Below are 20,290 nucleotides of genomic sequence, written 5' to 3'. Positions count from 1 at the left end.
TTAAAAAAACTTTATTGCAAACAAAAGCAAAAGTAGATTAAGTGCAATCCCCACCCATTTAAAGTGCTTCACCCTCGAATCCATATTTAGCTATACTTTCATGCAGCACTGTACTCTATGCACATAAATTTGGCTCGTGCTCATGACTGATTTAGAGCACCCTTTTAATCTAAGATGCAATTCTGTGCATCTGGGGAGGAAGCTGAATACCTGAGGAAAGCCGCACAGACACAATAATTAGTGTAAACTACACACAGAAAGGCCACAGCTGGGTTTCGGCTTCGGTACATGAGAGGAACTAATGCGTGAGAAAAACTGATGCTCACATTTCGATTAATTAGAAGCTGATAGCAGCTTCAACTTCTAGACTGTAATTCTTTTTAAGTACGAGTATGAAGGAGGGTCACACATTTAATACAGCTTCTGATTTTAGCGGCATTATCAAAAGAGAATTATCATGCTTTGTAATTCTGCAATCACGCTGTCCGTTACAGTGTCAGTGATGTGTGCAGTCATAATAAAAAAAAGTGCACCCTCTTTCAGTTCTAAGTTTTTATGTATTAGGACATATAAATAGTAATATCATCTGTTTCTTGGCAGTTATTAAAGTTAGAAAAATCAAAGCTTAGCTGAACAGCAACATAGATTTTATACGCTGTCATTTATTCGACAGGAATGAAGCCAAAATTCAGAAGCAGGTTCACTGCTATACTAAAGCGTGGCCAACATGCATTTCCATTAACAGTGATGATACTGTCTGTGGTTGTCTGGCATATCTGATGTCTGAGAGATAGATTTGTAACTCAGTGTAAAGGTGTTCAAAAATAAGGAAGTGAGAGTATACAAATGTGTGAGACAAGTTCCTGTCTATACTAAATAAAGCTGATACATTACTGGTCTTGTGTACACTGTATTTCAGCAGTTTACTGTGCTGCTTTCTGACTTAAATAAATAAGTTAACTTTACTTGGAAATTTAGAATAAATACTTTTTACTAGCGTTGTTTGCTAGCATTTGCTAGCTTTTACTGTTGGTTACTACATGGTGAAAATAAAAGCTTAGTCATTGTCAGAGTGTTGCTAAAAGCAGATGAATAACAACAAAGGAAACAATCGAATGCCACAGTAAGAAGTGCACTGAATTATCCTGAGTTTGCTGAAAGAAGTAGCCACTTGTGTGTGAGCGTGCTCAGTAGCCCACTTCAAACTTGAATCAAATTCGAATGCTACCTAGATCAATGTTTTGAGTCTGGCTCAAAGTAGAGACTAGCTATTCTTACCGATGCTCAGAGAGAGCTGGAAAACATATTATTTGTGCCATTTGAGAGTGAAAAGTAAACTCCCTGCATATGACTCCCCTGCACTGACTGTGTTAGCTGCAGCAGAAACTCTAAATAAAACTTAAATAAATAAAGTATCATTATTGAAACTAAGCTTTGAATCCTGACTCAGTATAGAAACAAAGCTGATTCTATTGGTGCCTGACTTCTGTGTTGGACTTTATTGCTGTTGATAATAAACAATAATAATAAACGTGCTGATTTTTCCTTTTTCAGTAACTGTTAGCTGTCATGTCAAACATGGTAGTATTTTTATTGTGTTTGTTTCTTTTATAATATTGCATTTTATTTTGTTTGCATTGTTCCAGATGTGACAGGAATGAGTATCCTTGTTCTTCGGAGTGATGACCCCAACACTGGTATGTTTTTACTGTTGCATTTCAAGGGGAACACAGTTGTGGTGAAATTTCCTTTTGATTTGCAGGTTTTATTCATTTCCAATTATGATACCTCTTGGCCCCCAAGTGAATGTATGTATGCCTGACAGCTTCACCCACTGCCCCAGCGTATAGGGTCTGACAATAAGTTCAAGGATCATCCCAACACCTAATGGCAGTCAGGGGTGTCGTTGCCTTGCCTGCAGAGGTCTGTGGGTCCTTCCATGGATATGCCTCCCCAAACCATCACTGACCTACCACCAATTTGGTCAGGATGAACGATGTTACAGGCAGCTCCAGGGCTTCTCCAGGCCCCTTTACATCTGTCACATGTGCTCAAGGTAAACCTGCTGTCGTCTGTGAAAAGCACAGGGCACCAATGGTTGACCTGCAAATACCAATCGGGCTCCATAGTGCAGCGAGCACAGGGCCTGCTCGAGGACATCAGACCCTCTGGTCACTGAGTGTTTAGTTAGAGACATTCACACCAGTGTCCTGCAGAAGCTCTGGAAGTGCCCATCCTGTTCATTCTTCCACAAAGCAGCATATATCAGTCCTGCTGATGGCTTAAGGACCTTCTACAGCCCTGTTGACTGCCTGTCTCCTGGAATCTCCTCCATGCTCTTGAGACCCAGCAAACCTTCTGGCAATTACATGGGCATAATACAACTCTTCTGGAAGAGCTTGCATTCCTGTGCAACCTCTGTAGGGTCCAGGTATTACCTCATGCTACTAGTAGTGACTGATTGTCTAGTGCACTGTTGTTAATTTGATTAACAGCAAAGCATCTGAAACTGATTAAGAACACCCTCTGCTAAAGTTTAACTGACCAGAACAATATAACGAATGTTTAACCCGCTTGATACCACACTCTGATTAAAAAGTGTTCCTTCAATTTTTTTTGAGCAGTGTATAAACACAGTGAACAGTAAAAACACCTCTGAGATTAAGGAAGCCCGGGTCTTTGGGGGTGCTTACTGTTCACAGATGAGGCTTTTCCCGTATCAATCCTGACTACTGAGATTATTTTAAAGCTATTTTAGCAGACGGTTTGTAAAATACATATACATTTATTCTGGGTTCAAAATGATGATGGGGTTACATGAGGAATTAGCTCTGAACCCCTTCTTGTTTGTGATGGTGCTAGACGTGCTGATGATGTTTGCAGATAACACTGATCTATACTGAGAGCACATAGCAGGTGGAAGAAAGCCTCAAACTGAAAAGAAGATGGATGAAAGTCAGTAGATCCAAGACAGAATGAGAGTGAGAGAGGTGGAAAGTTGAACATGCAATGAATAGAGATAGGGTTGCACAGTGTAAAAGAGAGGTAAAGAAGAGGGTGCAGGCAAGGCTGAGGAGTGAAGGCTGGGTGATTTGGTACAGAAAGAATGAAAGTGAAAGGGAAAGTGTACAGGATGGTAATGAGACATGCTGTGGTTCGTGGTTCGGAGATGGTGGCACAGACAAAATGGCAGAAGGCTGATCTGAAAAATTAGATTTTCACTGAGAGTGTCCAGAACAGACAGAATTAGAAACATGTATATTAGAGGGGCCGCTCAGACTGAGCTGAGGCAGGGCTGAGATGGTTTGGACATGTGCAGATGAGGCGTAGTGAATGTATTTAACAAAGGATGTTGAAATGGAGCTTTCAGGCAAGAGGAACAGAGAAAGACCACAGAGAAGGTTCATGTTCATGTAGGGATGGTGGATATGCTGGGGGTGGTGAGATAGAGGGAGTGATGGCTTCTAAAGGCAAGAGCCAACTTGGCAGACTGAAGTTGTTTTGTAGCATTTGGGCCTTGTCTAAAGATGTTACCAGAAAATGTCACGTGGAACTGTCTGCTGAACTCACTGTGACTGCTGCTGGTTTCAGTTGCATTTTGAGATGAGTAGTGTCAGCTGTTGGCAGAGAAACTCTACTTTAAACTGTGTTTTTACCTTGATTTTATTTTGTTGCTGAAACTTGAGTGCAAGTAAACTACACAAAACAAAATGCTCGGTTGCATGGACTACATTACTGTTACAGACAAAGGCCAACTGATTTTAACATAATTTTGAACAGCATCACATACTTTATAGGAAGTTGTTTTTAACATGTCTGTCCTATAACCACAGTCTTTAGCGGAAGTGTTTAACCTACCCTTCAAGCGTGTCAACATTGCAAAGATGCAGTAGTTCTTGCATCTTTAAACTCAGCCGACTTTGATGATAGAGGAAGTGGAAACTTGTTAACCACGGTCGAGACTGATTTAGAGAACTATCATTTGTTTTGCTTCGTGGGAAAAACGGAATTTATTCAATATATTTGAAATGTTTTTATTTTGTAACACACTGGCTCAGCTGATGACTCAGTTTTGCTGTATATGGTTTTGCAATAAGTGTTCACATTCAAGCTCAAGTCAAACCTGTAAAATTTTTAATGCTGTTTGTAAAAAAAAAAATCAATGTATAAATGTCACATGTAACTGATGTAACTATCTAATAGAGGCTATAATGTTGCTTACTTTCTGCTATATATAGTATACAGGTTGTTGACCTTGCTATTAAGCTTTTAACAGCCAACCTAGAGATAAAAAACAGTGCCTGTTATTTAGACATGGAGATGTGCAAACTACAGCATCATCTCAGGTTTCCAGCTCTTATCAGTAATGTCTGCTCCAGATTGGTCAACTGCTTTGCAAAAGTTATTCCAATTTACACACTAAATGATACTGTGGAATATTTGCCCATTGTGTGGTTGTCAAGTCATATGGGAAAAAATGATAAAGGAATAATAACACAAATAAGCAGTTTCTGACTCAGTACTTAAACAGTATTCGAAGCGATACAATGTGCAATTCAATATTAATGCAACTATGAGACCACAGATCATAGTGATCATAATATTATGTAAACAAAGTGATGCCCGTGGCCCAGCAGGTGGAGCTTCCTATAAGGGTGAGGTTTACCACACTTACCTCCAGATTGTCCATTTATCTCAAATAACTAAAGGTGATCATCCTTTCTCATAGATCCATGGTTATATCTGTAACTTATGATATATTTCGACATCACTCTGAATGTCTAAACAGGATGATTTATACTGAAAGGGTCACAGAACAGAATCATCTCCAGTGTTGAACCTATATATTCATAAGTAGCTACGCTTCTGGTCTGTTCAGATTAGGCATGTGAAATAGTACCAACCAACCAATGAGAGGTTGTTAGAGGAACATTTTCAATGGTTTCTTTATTGCAACAAGTCCTGCGTCTCCTCCACGAATATGTGGATGCCGTGGGTCCTTGGCAATACTAACTTGGTCCCTTGAAAAGGTGAGGAGCTACTATTGATAGTGTTGACCCCGGTGAAGTGCCGCAATTGCAGCCTGAACTTCCCATCAGGACTTGGGCGGGGGGGGGGGCTACATGTCTAGGCCAGACAAGCTGCTGTAATTTTCAGGCGCTCTAAAAACCTGCTTGCTCCAGGCCTGTTGGACAGCTTCACTCCTTGTGCTCAACTCCATGCAGCGCATCTTGAGAATTTGCATAAAAAACCTGCCTGTGCACTTCAGGCAAATATGTTAGCTCATGCCTTTCGACACTCGGCAGAGAAATATGTGCTAGTCATGTCTGCATGTGACAAAGGACATGCGAGTCACTGAGTAACGGCTGAAACCATTTCGCAGAAAAAAACTCCAGACAGTTATTGGTGTCACAGTTACGAGGAAATCTAAGTGACCTCTGAAGACGAGGATAAAGCCATGAGAAGTGCAATTCAAAGAAAATGATTCGTGACAGGGGTGACACAAAGTAAGCTAACAGTTGGAGGAAATGCCAGACAGCTTGCGACAACACATCTGGTTAGGCAATAAACAGAAAATGAAAAAAAATAATTGTGCCAGGAAAAAAAGAGGAAAAAAAGTTGACCATGTCAGACAACAGTCGATCCAAAATCTATAAAACAACTCATATAAGTTTTATTTGCTCGCAGTTAAATTATTCAACCAATATATCCAAAGAATAGTCAAAGAAATAGTCAGAAATTAAAGGACAACCACTAGACTGTATATTGCCATTGAATATAACAACTCAAATAATTAATTATTGTATCAAACAATCTCAAATATCCAGAATTCATTGGTTCTAATAAGACAATGACAGTAGCTCTGTGTAAATTCAAAACATTACCCACTTTGCTTAAATATTATCTTAATAATCTTGTTTTTCTTTTTTAAAGCTCACAAAGAAGAATGTGGTCTGATTCAGCTTGGAGTACAGCTTTTTATGCAGTGAAGCCCCCTTTTGGCTGACTGGTAGTGGTAAGGTTCAAAAGATCAGTCCGTTAGCAGGGTCATACTGCCGTAAGACATCCATCCATCGATGAAAAGAGAAACAGAACAAAAGCAACCAAAAAAGTGGCTGTGGAGCCATACTCGGAGAACACTTAATGTGAGTGTTAACAGAAACTGTAGGGAACAAATCACTGTCATGTATAGGTCTATACAGAGGTTATGGAAGCTGTACAAAGATTATTGTAACAAACAGACAGTAAAAACAAAGCCTGGTAAAAATTCTCAACAACCTTCTAAAAGGATAAAACCCGTAAATAAAACGTGACAAAATAAATAACCCAAATGTTTTTGGAGGGACACCTCCTTTTTTCCCTTTATCACTTTTTATCATTGAATCATGGCCAGACAGAAAACAAATATACTGTATCAACATAGGATGTTTATACCCTCCATATTAAAAGAGGCTTCGACAAATGATTGTGTCATTTACTCTTTTATCTATGTTTGTTTGATTATTATTCTTTTTTTTAATCTAAATGGGTGGTCATGCAAATAGAAAAAAGCCAAGTCCTTTATGCTTTTAGCTTGGTGTTAAATCTGACAGTTCATCTGTTGGTGATGGACTGGCTGGTTTCCAGGCTCGCTGTGCCCTTAAACACACCTACCTCAAGTACTAGCTATCCTTTCAGCCAACTAGTCTATGCAACTAGCTAGTTTCTGCCTAACTGTGCTTTCTCAGTCATTAAGCAGTTTCAGCCTTTACGTGTCACTTCCTCTTGTTTTTCTTGTTGAAAAACATTTCTGAAGTCTAGTTCAGCTCCTGAGAGCCAAACCAGGTAGCTAGCTTGCTCTAGAGCAATATTTCAAGAGGTTGACTAGTTGATTTAAGGTGGTCTGGTATTCCAAAATCATTGCTTGATGTCTGCCTTGTCTGCCCGACAAGCCACCTAGTCAACAGGTAGATGAGAGCTCGCATAAGTAGATCAATTGGCATTCTTAGATTACGCTACGTCTTGTTTGTCTGAGCTGACAAGTCAACTGGTTTTCACAACAGCTGGTTTGTGAGCAGACTTAAAAGGTGCTGTTTTAGTGCTCCAAGATCCAAACTGCCTGTTGAACAAATAGAGTACTACAAACGGCGGATACCCACGATTGAAGTACTCAGGATCCCTTCGTTAACTTTTCTAGTTCTTACGTTTCCTTATTCCTTTCCACAAACTCAACATGACCAGTCAGGAACTTTTTGCCAGTATGTCAAGGACACACGGTCATGCCAGCAGTGTACATTCCAGCTGGCATCAGCCTGTTACCAGGTAATAGGTCCAAAATCAGAGTGCAATCCTTTGTATAATCCCAGTTTTTCTGTAAGCAGTTTACAGCCACTCTCCTAATAAGTGTGATGCCAAGCCTTCTGCGGTCTTTCGGTAGTCTTTTATTCACAGCTGGGAATGAGTGGCCCAAAAGCAGTCGATGGGCAGTCCAACGCCAAGTCTGCACACAGTCCAAAAACCTGATGAAAACCAGACGACCCGCCAGTCTACACAAAGCCAGTGAAAAGCAGTCTGTAAACCTGTTTGTAGTCCAGTATCAGCTGAGAAGTCCAACTACCAGATGTCAGAGCTTAGTTCTCTGCTGGTGAGGGGTACAAAGGTGCTGTTCAGGTGGAGTTCTGGCTTCTTCCCAAGGGTATTGCTCTGTTGCACCTGGGAAACACACAGCACCACCGTGATTAGCACTAACCTTGCCAACATTGCAACTGCTATCAAAAATTTAATGGTGCTTCTTTCTACGGTATAACGAACTATTGCATGCCAATACTGTGCCATGACTTAAACATAACAACTGTACTGCATTTCATTTCCCAGTCTGTTAGAATAAACATGTTTTCAGGCTAGATGATATGAAGATATTGTTTTCTTTCTATATTTTCTTTTATTCAAACAGACCTCTTGTTCCCCAGTGAACTGCTCTGAACCCCTGGGGAGAAGAGAGGATTTATTTTTATTGTGTTTAAGCTCTGAGTACATGCAAACAGATAACAGCAAGCAAACTTTAGAAAAGGATACACTGTGCTGATGTTGGGTGCTGGGGACTAACTAGGAAAATCATACATATACGAGGCTTAGTCTTTTCTCCCACCTGTCCATTCAGCAGTGTCATAGGGATATTGCAATAGACATGGCGCCCACCGGGGCCCAGAGTGGAGAACTGCACCGTGGAGGGAGGTGGAAGTGGGGGTGAGGGCTGTGGGGGAAGTTGGAACTCATAGCTGCGGCAGAAATGCCGCATTTGAGCTGCTGTAGCACTGTGACCCCCTCCTAATGGCAAGGTCATCTGGTTGTAGTCAGGGATCTCTGTTGCCAAGGCGACCTGTGTGTAAAAGACATGACTCTGGTAACTTTCATTAGCTTCAGCATTATTGCAAGAGGCGATTAAATACGAAGCATTCATCATGAAAATGCTTTTGTAGACTTCTGTTAGCTTCTGGGTGAACTATGAAAACAAGATAATTGTAAAACATGAACTTTGTAATGTGTTCAAAATAAATCAAGCTAGAGTTTCACTTATTTTTCAAAATGGAGCTAAACACAGGAAAAAGTGAAATCCCCGGATTCCGTCCGATATCAATTCAAAGGCAAGTTTTAAACAACTGAAACAAACTTTCTAGTCCAAACTGTACATTTGAAAACACAGCAGTGGAAACATAAGAAGCACAGAAACAGTCAGAACATAGCCACAAACATTAAAGAGGGATCCATGGCACTCAAAGAGTTCTGAGCTGAACTCTGTGGTGGAAAAACTTTTAAAACTTTATTATGGGACAAAGTCAGAAAACTTTTTTATTCAGTTTTTATTAGAGTTGACCGGTGGTTATATACATGCAGTTTTAATGTCCTGGTGACCAAAGCCAAAGTCTCATCACAAATGGTCTTAGTGGAAGGATAGCTCTAAGAAAGTCACTGGTAAGGAATGGGGACAGGGAGAAAAACTCAGGTATGGCAAATTGCGAAAACTGGACTACAAATAATTGGCAAGAGGACTTGGAGTAAGTGGAGTCATGAATTCAAATGTGAAATGGTTCAAATTGTTATCAGTATGTACAACAGTGAGTGGCTACAGTCATCGGTAAAAGCAGGTTGAGGCTCTGTCATGGTTTTAGGCTGCATATGAGCCAGTGATGTTGGACAGCTTTTTAAAATTGATGGAATTACAAATACAGAAAAGTACAGTCAGAGTTTGATCCACCATGTAAAAACCATCTTGAAAGCATTTGACTGGCTCTGGCTTTTTCAGTATAACATTGACCCCAAACACACTGCTGGTACAGTAAAAGTATACCGGGATAGAAAAATACACAATGAAGCACTATCAGTCATTGCATGGCCTCCCCCAGATCCTGGAGCTCAACATTACTGAAGCAGTGTGGGAAAGAGAACACAACGAAAGGCAACCAACATTCAAAGAAGTACTTTGAACATCCTTCCAGGAGCCCGGTGAACTATTCTTGAGGACTACTTGAAGAAATGACATGACTGTGAGGGTTCAGACTGTGCTGAAGAACAAAGGTGGTCATAACACATACTGACTTTCAAACCCATTAGAACTGTACACACTCCGTTTTTGCCTTATATACCGTTTTCCCATGTCTGTTGGATCCACAAGTTTCAATTATACACTTTACCTATTTCCCAATTTCCAAGACTATAAATAAATGTGGGGTGGGCCAAGACTTTAATACAGTACTATAATAATATAGAACCTGGTATTGCTTTATAAAATAACTGAAATTCAGTCTTATTAAATCATATAACTCTACACAACTTGTTCAGCTGTGTTTTTTCCCTCTCAACTTGTATTAATTTTACTGTAATATAAAAACTAGACTCAGATACAGAAAAAGAAGAATTGAAAGTTGACTAAGTTGCATTAAAATCCTAACGTGTTTTATGCCCGCATGTATGTGTGATATTAAAAATGTAACAGTGAAAATGAATAACTGAAACTTTTGGCTTTACTATAATATCAAACAGGTAACAATGCATCGTTCCTGATCATCTGCTCTCACGAGGTAGCCCAAAGTTCAGGAACAAGTTTATTTACAAGTGTAGCAACGATCATCTAAATCTGTGCTTTTGAGATTAATGTTGTTATAGTGCAGTGCCAAGGTCAAAATATACTGATTTCAGAAACACCATCTCCTAATTAATAAAAGTTCGAACTAAAAGACATGTGCTGACCTGATGGTGTCCATGCCGACTCTCATTAGGGGGCGCCAGGGAGGCAGAAGTGGTTGTCATGGCAATAGTGGAGACTGTGGTCTGTAGGTCACCAAAGAGACCCTGTTCACCAGAATCCATTACCTGTTAACGCAGAGATTCCTCCAACAGTGAGTCAAAATTTGAATATTCCAATACTCATGGTGATAACAACAATGACTGGAACATATTATCCTGTATTTTAAAATACTAAAAACTAATGTATATTCTGCACATTTCTTGTTTTCAACAATCTCGTGAAAAGATTGAACCAACAAAGCTGTGAAAGTAAACAAGAAGGACCCAGCATACAAATACTGTCTCTGCACTTTGGACCTTATGCCTCTGTGTTTTAGCGCCATCGAAAAGCTTTTAAAACCTACAGGTGCGCAAAAATATTGGACGGGGTGAAAATTTCATTCTCCAAGGTTGAAAGTGTTAGTGGTTGTGAGGGGGTCAAAACACACCCGAGTACCATTAGTGTATGCTGCTCATGGATGCCTTAAATTCTTGAACATTCTTATACAATTAAAAAAAAAGGCGGTCTTTAGCCTTACATCATACTCCCTAAAATAAATCCATCCATCCTCCCATCCATCCATCCATCCATCCATCCATGCATCCATGCATCCATCCATGCATCCATGCATCCATCCATCCATGCATCCTCTGTTGGAGGTTGGATGGATGGATGCTGGAGTCTTTGAGACAGTCTATTGCAAGGTCAACACAGAGAGACATACAGTCATTCAACAACTTTATTTCGAGTTTCCACCTATGCTACTGCGAATTACAATGAACCTAACCTGTGAATGCCTTTAGATTGTGTGAGGAAGCTGAAAAACCTGAAGAGAACCCATGCAAGTACGGGGGACAACATGTAAACGCCACACAGAAAGACCCCAGCTGGCCAATGAAAGCACTGCACCACCATGTTTCCTTGGCCTTTTTTTTTTAAAGCTGTTTTAAGTTTGAAATCAAGTCAAATGTGATTTTTTTTGCCCTTGTTTAAAGTCATATTGGCATTTTGAATAGCATAATCTAAGCCCTGGTGCATTAAATAATTTGACACACTTAAATACCATCTAGATTCCATGACATCAATTATTAGAGTAGAAGAAGACATTAGAATGATATCACCACATTGTTGCATTTGTTGTTAGTATTCTCTGTGTATCATCATTCTTCAGGAAAGAAAGCAGCAGGAAAACATTTATTTGCTAATCAGGGCATACGCCACCCGAGGCGTGGTAAACATCTACACATTTTGCTTTGCTGTGATTCCAATTTTAATACATTACCTTTGTTTTGCAGACATTTTAAAGGCCATCTGCCTGTTTGAATGCGCCCAAGGAAAGAATGCATCTCAGTAGAATTCTTGGCCCCATGCATGAAATGGACATTATTAATATAGCTATAGATGAAGATGTCTGAGTTTAAGGGTTTCTGTAATGATACATGAACAAATTCAGATGCTGTCCAATATATTTTTATCACCTGTAGTCGCACATGTATTGTAGACTTGTTTTTTTTATGACATTTATTTTCAGGGGTCATAAATCAGTCCCAGAGTGGAGGCTATACCACTGTAGAAAGACAAAGTATATAGAGAATACATGAAAAAAGAAGAAGAGTACCTGACGTCTGGACAGTGTCTCTCTGCGTTTAGCGGGCATCTCATAGACCACCTGTTTCCAAAACTTAGATGATAGCTCATTGCTCTTAGGACCCCTCCACTTGATGATGGATAAAACCTGAAGAGAAGAAGACAAATTAAAAAAAAAGATTTTGCCATTCTGGCTGGTGATAACCCTTCAGGTCACCGCATAAACTCTCCATCCTTTCATTCGTCCGCCCTTTCTGCATACCTTGATGGTATGTTTAAGTGCTTCCACTTCTTGGTAGTTGATGACATTCTTCAGGTCTGCACACTCTATCATGATCACCTAGACACACAGGAACACGGAGAGATTTCTAAACAGAGAACGTTCCCCATCAAAACTTGCATGTGTAATAATGCGATGTCCGTGTAGGTTACCAGTAATCCAGGTTATGGTAGTGGTAAGAGCTTGAACACAGAAGGTGAGTGGAACTCTTTAAGTTTGTAAAGATATTTCACCTCTCATTCAAGCGGCTTCTTCAGTTCTAAAAACAAAAGGCGGGCAGCTCCAGGTATTTAACCCCTAGTAGAGGTTGTCTCTCAGTTATCAGCCACCTGCAATCCAGGTGCTTAAACCCCCAACTCATACTCAGACGACCTCATTAGGTCACATGATGGGGTGGGACAAAGTCTCACAGTGGTTTTACCCTTATTTTTGGTTTTAATTCATCTGGTGACTCACATCATCAATAGTGGGCCAACAACCACTCCAAAGGGAACAACCCCAACTATGGTTTAAATACCTGGGACTCTCCACCTTAACCAAAGAAACCTCTTAGATGCGAGGGAAAGGTCTTCACAAACCTAAAGAAGTCTTCTTGCCTTCTATTTTCAAACTGTTAAGAATAATAATGCAGTCAAGTTGGAAAAATGTCTGTCCTCTAGATTTTTACCTTTGACCTTTGAATCCATACCTTGATCTCCCCGGTAACAAGCATTGAGTGGAGGCGTGTCTCTATCTGGAAGATGCTCCAGCCTCTTTTGGCAACAAACTCTGGTGTTAAAACGATGATCAGACGTCTGCTCTGCTCCACGCTACGAGCCAAGTCCTCAATGTAGGCTGGGAGAGACGCATATGGAGAGGAAGAGGAATGAATAGGGAAGGGACAACTCGGCAGATGGCCAACTCGGCAGATGGCCCCGCCCCTCCCTGAGCCTGGTTCTGCCGGAGGTTTCTTCCTGTTAAAAGGGAGTTTTTCCTTCCCACTGTTGCCAAAGTGCTTGTTCTTAGGGGGTCATATGATTGTTTTCTCTGTATGTATTATTGTAGGGTCAACCTTACAATATAAAGCGCCTTGAGGCGACTGTTGTTGTGATTTGGTGTTGTATAAATAAAATTGAATTGAAATTGAAAAAGAAAAGTCAACCTTTTCCTTTCATTCTGTTATTACTAAAAGGTTTCCATGAATATCCACATGATGGTGCAATACCAAGTTTCCTGTGTTTTTAGATTTTGTTGTGAGCCAAAACAGAAATTACAAAAAAGCAGGGTAATAGGCTTTTGCTCTTAATATTGTCAGTGCTGAACTAATCCTGTAACAGTCGTGCATTTCTTTCTCCAAAATTACTAAGAGGTTTTAATTCTTGTTGGATTACACGGAAAGCTCCAGCAGCTTTGACGAAGACAAAGCAGGAGGCAAGAAGTGAATTACCATTACAGTATGTAAGGTAAACATCTCGCACAGCAACACTTGCCCCCGCTTCCTGCATGTGTCAAGTTGATTCGTCCATACATGCCCGAGGTGAGCGACGGGCGGCTATAACGGAGTGACAGAAATGCTTGTGCAAGAACTTTGGCTCTGACACAGCCCGGTGCAGTCAGCTCTTAAATGGGGATCAGAGTTGTGCTGAGCCACCATCGCCGGTTGTTACTTATAACTTAGTGAGGAATATGTGAAGTTGATGAGGAGAAGTGGCAGGTGATGGGATGTGGACGGTGAGTTAATATGAGGTGAAGCTACTGTGTGCTTCAGCATTAAGTAGCCTTCTCGCCAAACCCAGTGAAAACCTGTCTTAACAAACGACCCAATTACTTGTTCGCAACATTCAGTGTGTGCGTGTGTGTGTCTGTTTTCTTGGAACACTAAAATTGCTCATTATTTCTGAAATTTGTAGTTACAGAAAATGTATGAAAACTTTGTGTTCATTGAACGACAGCTCCCCCCACCCCCCGTCTAAATACCTCTCTCTTTCTCCATCTCTGCTAACTAAATTAATGACAGACTCTCCAACAACACATTGCAATTTCACGCTCAATTTGAGGGGCACAAATAGTACAGTACATCCCCAAATTCATTCTCTTTCTCTTCTGTTTCTCTTGGTTAGCCTTTCTGCCTCCATTTTTTTACATTTTCCCTCTCACATTAACACCTCCTTGCGTCTCGCTTGCCCTTGACTGCTTCCTGCTCCCCCATTTGTGAGGTTTATGTAAATCAATTAATAAAATAACCAGTGACCCTGTACCCACTGCTTTCTGTTCCTTGTTATTTATTTCTCGCTCTCCTGTTCATTTCAGAGGGTTAAGTGGAGTGAATAATTGAATGGTGTGTTTTGGGTCGCATTGCCATGCCGCTCTTTCAGCAGCTTTGGTTACCAATGAAAAGACTCTTCTTCAGTGTAGGCATAAATAAACCTGGAAAAAGTTACACGTGAAGATATGCACAGGGGATATTTGTTTTTAGGATGTTTTCAGGGCAAACACAGGAAATATGACTTTTTCGTCTGCCGGGTGCGTCGGGAAGGGCCATAATTTTAGCTAAGGTCACGTAGAGTGTGGCTTTTCATTATGAACCATACTTAAGTAAACATATTTATGTATTTCAGGAGAAAATGTTAAATAATTCAAAGAGCACATATTAGCATGTGTCTTTTGTGCCACATTATACGGTTATTTCAGTCGGTGTATATTTTTTGGTTTGACGTTTTGAGGACAAGGTGATTCTGGTACCAAAAAGCGAGTACACAGGAAATGATAGCGGTATTATTTTATTTCACGCATTAGAACTCAGGGACCTCAGACACTGCTGAATCTGAATTTAGAATTTCTTCAGCACTGAGCTCGAATACCATGTCTTATTTATTTATATTTATTTATTTTTATACTACCTTGAATTGGACTGTCCAGTTTGCTTCCATGCTGGTCTAGAGAGGCCTTTGCAGGATGTGCTCTGTTATGTTCTTCTTTGAAAGCTACATATTCATTATATGAGACAAAGCAGTCAGTTTGAGGCAGTATTAGGGACACTGTTTAAGAAATACTTATTTAAAAATGTATTATTAAAATAATTAGAACGACACATTCCTCAAAATACCAGAGCACTAAAAATTGTTTAGCATAATGTGTTAACAAACGGCAGTGTACATGTTTAATGTTGATGTTCTTTTGAGATATCATTTGTAAGAATTTGAGTGTTATATTATTATATGTAACATTCTATATATAAAAAAAATGTTGATAATATATTTTTAATTATCCAGATTAATTTAGGAGTGTAGGCGGAGTTATAGAAGAGACATACGGACACAGACTATGATCATAATATTTGTAACCATGTTTTTGGCCACTTGGTGAAGTCTAATAGTTACTCTGCTCTCCTTCTGACTAAGTGCTTGGTTTCCTCGAATGACTGAGTGAACTTTCTGGGCTGAAAATGTCTAAGGACACATATAGAACACTTCTGGTTCTATGACCCACCCAGCACTACAAATTGTTCATTTTTGTTTTCGTGCCCCACCCTCCCTCTTTCTTTGAATGTATTCCCTTCTCATTAGTGCATATGGATCTGCCCAACTTGGGAGCTGCCGCCTTCTCCAAACCGCAGCCTCAATTCATGCTCAGCCATCTGCCATTATCTACTAAAAATGCTGGCAAACCTAAAATGAGGATGTTGTCCCAGCTAGTGAACTAGTGATTAAGTGCAGAGTGGTGCATAAACACAGAGGGGAAGCCCCCAGCAGCTTAGGCCTATTCCAACGCATCTAAGGGAGGATTCAGGGTCAGCTGATCCAGCCCTAACTATAAGCTAATATAAACATATTGGACAACTTCATACTCCTAACTTTTAAGAACAGTTTGGTGATGCCCCCTCCCTGTTCCAACACAACTGCACAACTGTGCACAAAGGAAGGTCCATAAAGACATGGATGAGTGAGTTTGGTGTGGAAGCCTTGACTGGCCTGCACAGAGTCCTGACCTCTGTGGTCAACCAGATAGAACACCTTTGGGATGAATTAGAGTGGAGACTGCGAGCCAGGCCTTCTCGTCCAACACCAGTCTGACCTCTCAAATACACGGTCAGATAATCCCATAAATACACTCCTAAACCTTGTGGAAAGACTTCCCAGAGGAGTTGAAGCTGTTATATCTGCAAAAGCGGGCTGACATCTAGATTAAGAATGGGATATCCCTCAAGTTCATAAGAGAGGTCAGAGTGTTGGAAGTGCAAGATTGGTTTCACACATGCTACCCAAAATGACACAAATGTGTTTATGGGCTTTGCACCAGACATTATTAACAATACCTGTGAGAGCTCCACATCCTGGTTTGATGACAGTCACATCTTTGCTACAAAAGACGTCAATTGTATTAAGTGGCATGTTACCACATTGCTTGAGATGTTGTCTGCTTTTGCGTGCATGTATACATATACTGTATACATACATATATATATATACAGTATATATAAATACATATATGTGTGTGTGTGAATGAGCCAGGTTTGACCAGTGACAGATTACAGCAATAACAATCATATTTTCCCCTCCAGTTGGACAGAGTGACACAGGAGCCAAGAAATGATGACAAATTGTGAGAGGGTACAAGCATGTGTGCACGTGTGCATACGTGTGTGTTTGTGAACAAATAAATGAAATTGTGGTAAGGCATGTGGTACATGTGGCGTACATCTGAGAGCTGACACAGATACGTGTGTGGCTGTAAGTGTGTTATGATGAAGATCCACATATGTTCTTATTTATTCTGACAGAGAGATGAATTCTGGGTAGCAGGGTTTGAATTACACAGAGACACAGTGTGTGTGTGCATGTGTGTAGGTAGATACACAGATTGATACTTACTACTGCTGGGTATTAAATCTCTGTCTGGTATAAACAGCTTGTATCCATAATGTTTCTCCAAAACATCCGGTAAGATCTCCAAAGCAAATGTTTCCTCGTCACTGCTCGTCCTGCTGGGAGAGGGAATAACAAACACTGGCTCCAAATTCAAAATCAAATAACAGACAAATCAATCTGCGAATGCACTTAACTACAAACGCCTGCACACAGGTGGAAAATTAGAGGGGAACCCATCGTAAAGATGTGGGCTGCCCAGCTCTGCTAAAGTCCACAGGAGAGATGGAGCACTGTATTCCAGAAGATATTCTCTCATTTGATGTGCAGGCGAGCACGTGTTGCATCTTCGTGGCTGATCTCGTGAGTACAAAGATCGTAGCACGTGATTACATCATTTTCTTCTCAGCGTACAGATCAATGCATTGTCATCCAGGAAGGAACCACTTCCATCAGGACAGAGATGTTTAATCAGAGTGTAAAGGTGAACGCTTTGAGCAAATTTGTATTGATTCACTGTGAGCCTTCCTTCTGAGGTGACAAGTGGATTGAAGCTATGCCAACAGATCCCCTCACTGTAGGGCTCTTAGGTTTAGTTTTTTGCATTTAATCTGAACAAACATCAAACATTTTATGTATTTATTTATTAATTTCTTGGTTTTTAACGTGACCTGCTCTATTAAAGTCCACAGGAGAGATGTATGCTAACAAGCCAACAATGAACATGTTTGTAGCACAGACAGAATTGTGGCTAGCAAGTCCTTTTCATGTAGCTGCCACTCTTCAACATAAAAGGGAGGTTTGTCTAATCAGTTTCAACCACAGAAGCAAGCTTTCAAGATTAGGCTTAAAACTTTCCTTTTTGCTAAAGCATATAGTTAGGGCTGGACCAGGTGACCCTGAATCCTCCCTTAGTTATGCTGCAATAGAGCGTGAGGCTGCCGGGGATTCCCATGATGCATTGAGTTTTTCCTTCCAGTCACCTTTCTCACTCACTATGTGCTAATAGACCTCTCTGCATCGAGTCATATCTGTTATTAATCTCTGTCTCTCTTCCACAGCATGTCTTTCATCCTGTTTTCCTTCTTTCACCCCAACCGGTCGCAGCAGATGGCCCCGCCTCCCCTGAGCCTGGTTCTGCCGGAGGTTTCTTCCTGTTAAAAGGAGTTTTTCCTTCCCACTGTCGCCAAAGTGCTTGCTCATAGGGGGTCATATGATTGTTGGGTTTTTCTCTGTATTTATTATTGTGCGATCTACTGTACAATATAAAGCGCCTTGAGGCGACTTTTGTTGTGATTTGGCGCTATATAAATAAAATTGAATTGAATTGAACTATGCTTACAGGAAGTATACATATAATACATATATAAATATATATATATGAAAGCTAGTTTGAGCCACCATGGCATCATCTAGTGGTTACTGAAGCCCTACCTGTGGCTTTTTCTTAGCTTTTTGAAACCAGAGAGGAAAGATATGACTGAGAAATCGAGGGACAACTTATATGATATCAGTTTATCATCATTTTTGACTCCAAAAGAGAACATAATTTATGAAATGAATATAATGTTTTAAATATGACGTAAAAATAGCCGCTCAGCCCATGAACTCCTCAGCGAAGGGATTCGAGTCTTTTCACAGCTGCAGGATCAAAGTGCTTCTGCATCAGCTTCACTTCTTCTAAGTATCTATGCGTCAAAAACAATCAGAGCTGTTCTGCAGGTCAAAGGGGGCAATACTGATTTGCTTTCAAGTATTTTGTGTTTGCTGCTATTTGAAGGAACTGAACATGATATTTGTTTCATTTGTATCAATCCTCACTTTAAGTTTAGCGCCTAATCTGTTTACACAGCACTGCACACATGCATCCAAGGAACCTGACCTGCCCAATGAGTCGAGGTCCACTTTAGTATAGGACAGATAGGCATCATACTCCTTATTATCTGTGGAGAGAGAGACAGAGAGAGCATGGGACAGTAAATAAGAGTATTTGGCAGATATGACAAATCAATCAACAAGGCTTCCCTGTCTTTCTGTGAGTGCAGTGCTTCATACAGTATATATATATATATGTTAGCAGTTTCTGTGTAATTATTGCACTAAAAGGCAGTAGACAGCTCCTGATCATCAATACATGTAGACTTGATGAGAAAACAGCAATTCATTTTTTGGACTTGTGAATGCAAGGCTAAGAAAATCCAGCTGCTTTAGGACCTTAACTTGAAATCAATAATTTAAATCAATACTACAAACTTACATCTTTATAATTTTCCTTTTGGCTGTTTGGCTGTTTTGTTCGGGGAGTGATCTTGCATTGCTTTGTCAGTGTAACTTTTGAAAAGTGCTGCACAAATAGCTCCTTATTCCATCAATAGATGAAAAAAAAGAGAAACTCATTTTCATTTACTCTGCTCTGCTGTTGTTTCCATTAAGTCCCTTCTTTGACGTCACTACAGGCTTGTGCATCTTATGCGCTGTACAGTGCTGTACTGTAAGACTCATCCTGCAGTCTGTGTTATGCTATGTGTAGAAGCCCTACAGGAAGATCTTACGTTAATAGCACAATTCCTTTGCTTTACTTTGTTTCATTCCCAACAACGATGAATGCAGCAACAGTCTAACTCTTATTTTGCTCCATGTTTGTAGTTCTCTGGTCTTCCTATCAATGCTGATACCCCTCAGCGCTCTGATACCTGTCTGACCCCTTCTGCAGTGTGCTGAAGAAAAAGCGAGCACTCAAAACAGCTTACCATCTTCAGTTTCATCACTCCCAAAGTGTCTCCTGTAGCAGAGCATGATCTCCAGGTTGTAACATTTATAAAGTGCGGTTAGGACTCCCAGCAGCAGCAATATGACCCCGAGGCCTCCAGCTAACTCCAGACGGTACATATCTGCCAGAGATACACAGCAACAAATTTATATCAGTGATCAGTCTGCTTTGAGGAATACTAACTGATGCAAGAGCAAAATCTTTTCCCCCCAATAACTCAGAGTGTTTCAAAACTGATTTAGATAATGCTTTTTTTTATAAACTGCTCACATCTGCCTGCTTTGACAACAATCTTACTTCAATTATCTTCAGATTGTTACATTTTTCTAAATCGGCAGTGAAGCTGGAAACTCATTCACTCACACAAACACACACAAACATGCAGAATGCTGATATCAGCTTTTCGTTTGAATGTGTTTTTTGATGAATCACAGCTGCATTTAGAGGAGTTATTAACGGCCTGCAAAGAAAGCGCAGAAAACCACACCTATGAAGCCCAGAAAAAGTGCACATAGAAACACACTGAACCAGATGTGCTAACATGA

General features: G+C 40.3%; 1 protein-coding gene across 4 annotated transcripts in view; it reads right to left on the bottom strand.

Annotated features, from left to right (window-relative positions):
- Nucleotides 1-5,685: 5,685 nt before the first annotated feature.
- il1rapl2 (interleukin 1 receptor accessory protein-like 2) overlaps nt 5,686-20,290 on the bottom strand; it is a 375,066-nt gene continuing 360,461 nt past the window's right edge. Inside the window, exons 10-19 of one of the 4 annotated variants that reach the window (XM_039615227.1) lie at nt 19,726-19,866; nt 18,858-18,918; nt 16,982-17,094; nt 12,820-12,965; nt 12,114-12,191; nt 11,883-11,999; nt 10,228-10,350; nt 8,129-8,359; nt 7,936-7,966; nt 5,686-7,692 (exon numbers count right to left, since the gene is read on the bottom strand). In XM_039615227.1, the coding sequence (XP_039471161.1) occupies nt 7,604-7,692; nt 7,936-7,966; nt 8,129-8,359; nt 10,228-10,350; nt 11,883-11,999; nt 12,114-12,191; nt 12,820-12,965; nt 16,982-17,094; nt 18,858-18,918; nt 19,726-19,866 (1,130 nt within the window). In that variant the 3' untranslated portion in view covers nt 5,686-7,603. The remainder of the gene's footprint in view (nt 7,693-7,935; nt 7,967-8,128; nt 8,360-10,227; nt 10,351-11,882; nt 12,000-12,113; nt 12,192-12,819; nt 12,966-16,981; nt 17,095-18,857; nt 18,919-19,725; nt 19,867-20,290) is intronic. The other 3 variants (XM_039615233.1, XM_039615236.1, XM_039615238.1) reach the window with 3 other exon arrangements.

The sequence above is a fragment of the Oreochromis aureus genome, linkage group 2, assembly GCF_013358895.1.
Source record: "Oreochromis aureus strain Israel breed Guangdong linkage group 2, ZZ_aureus, whole genome shotgun sequence".
Lineage (NCBI taxonomy): Eukaryota > Metazoa > Chordata > Actinopteri > Cichliformes > Cichlidae > Oreochromis > Oreochromis aureus.
This window is presented reverse-complemented; position numbering and strand designations above follow the sequence as displayed.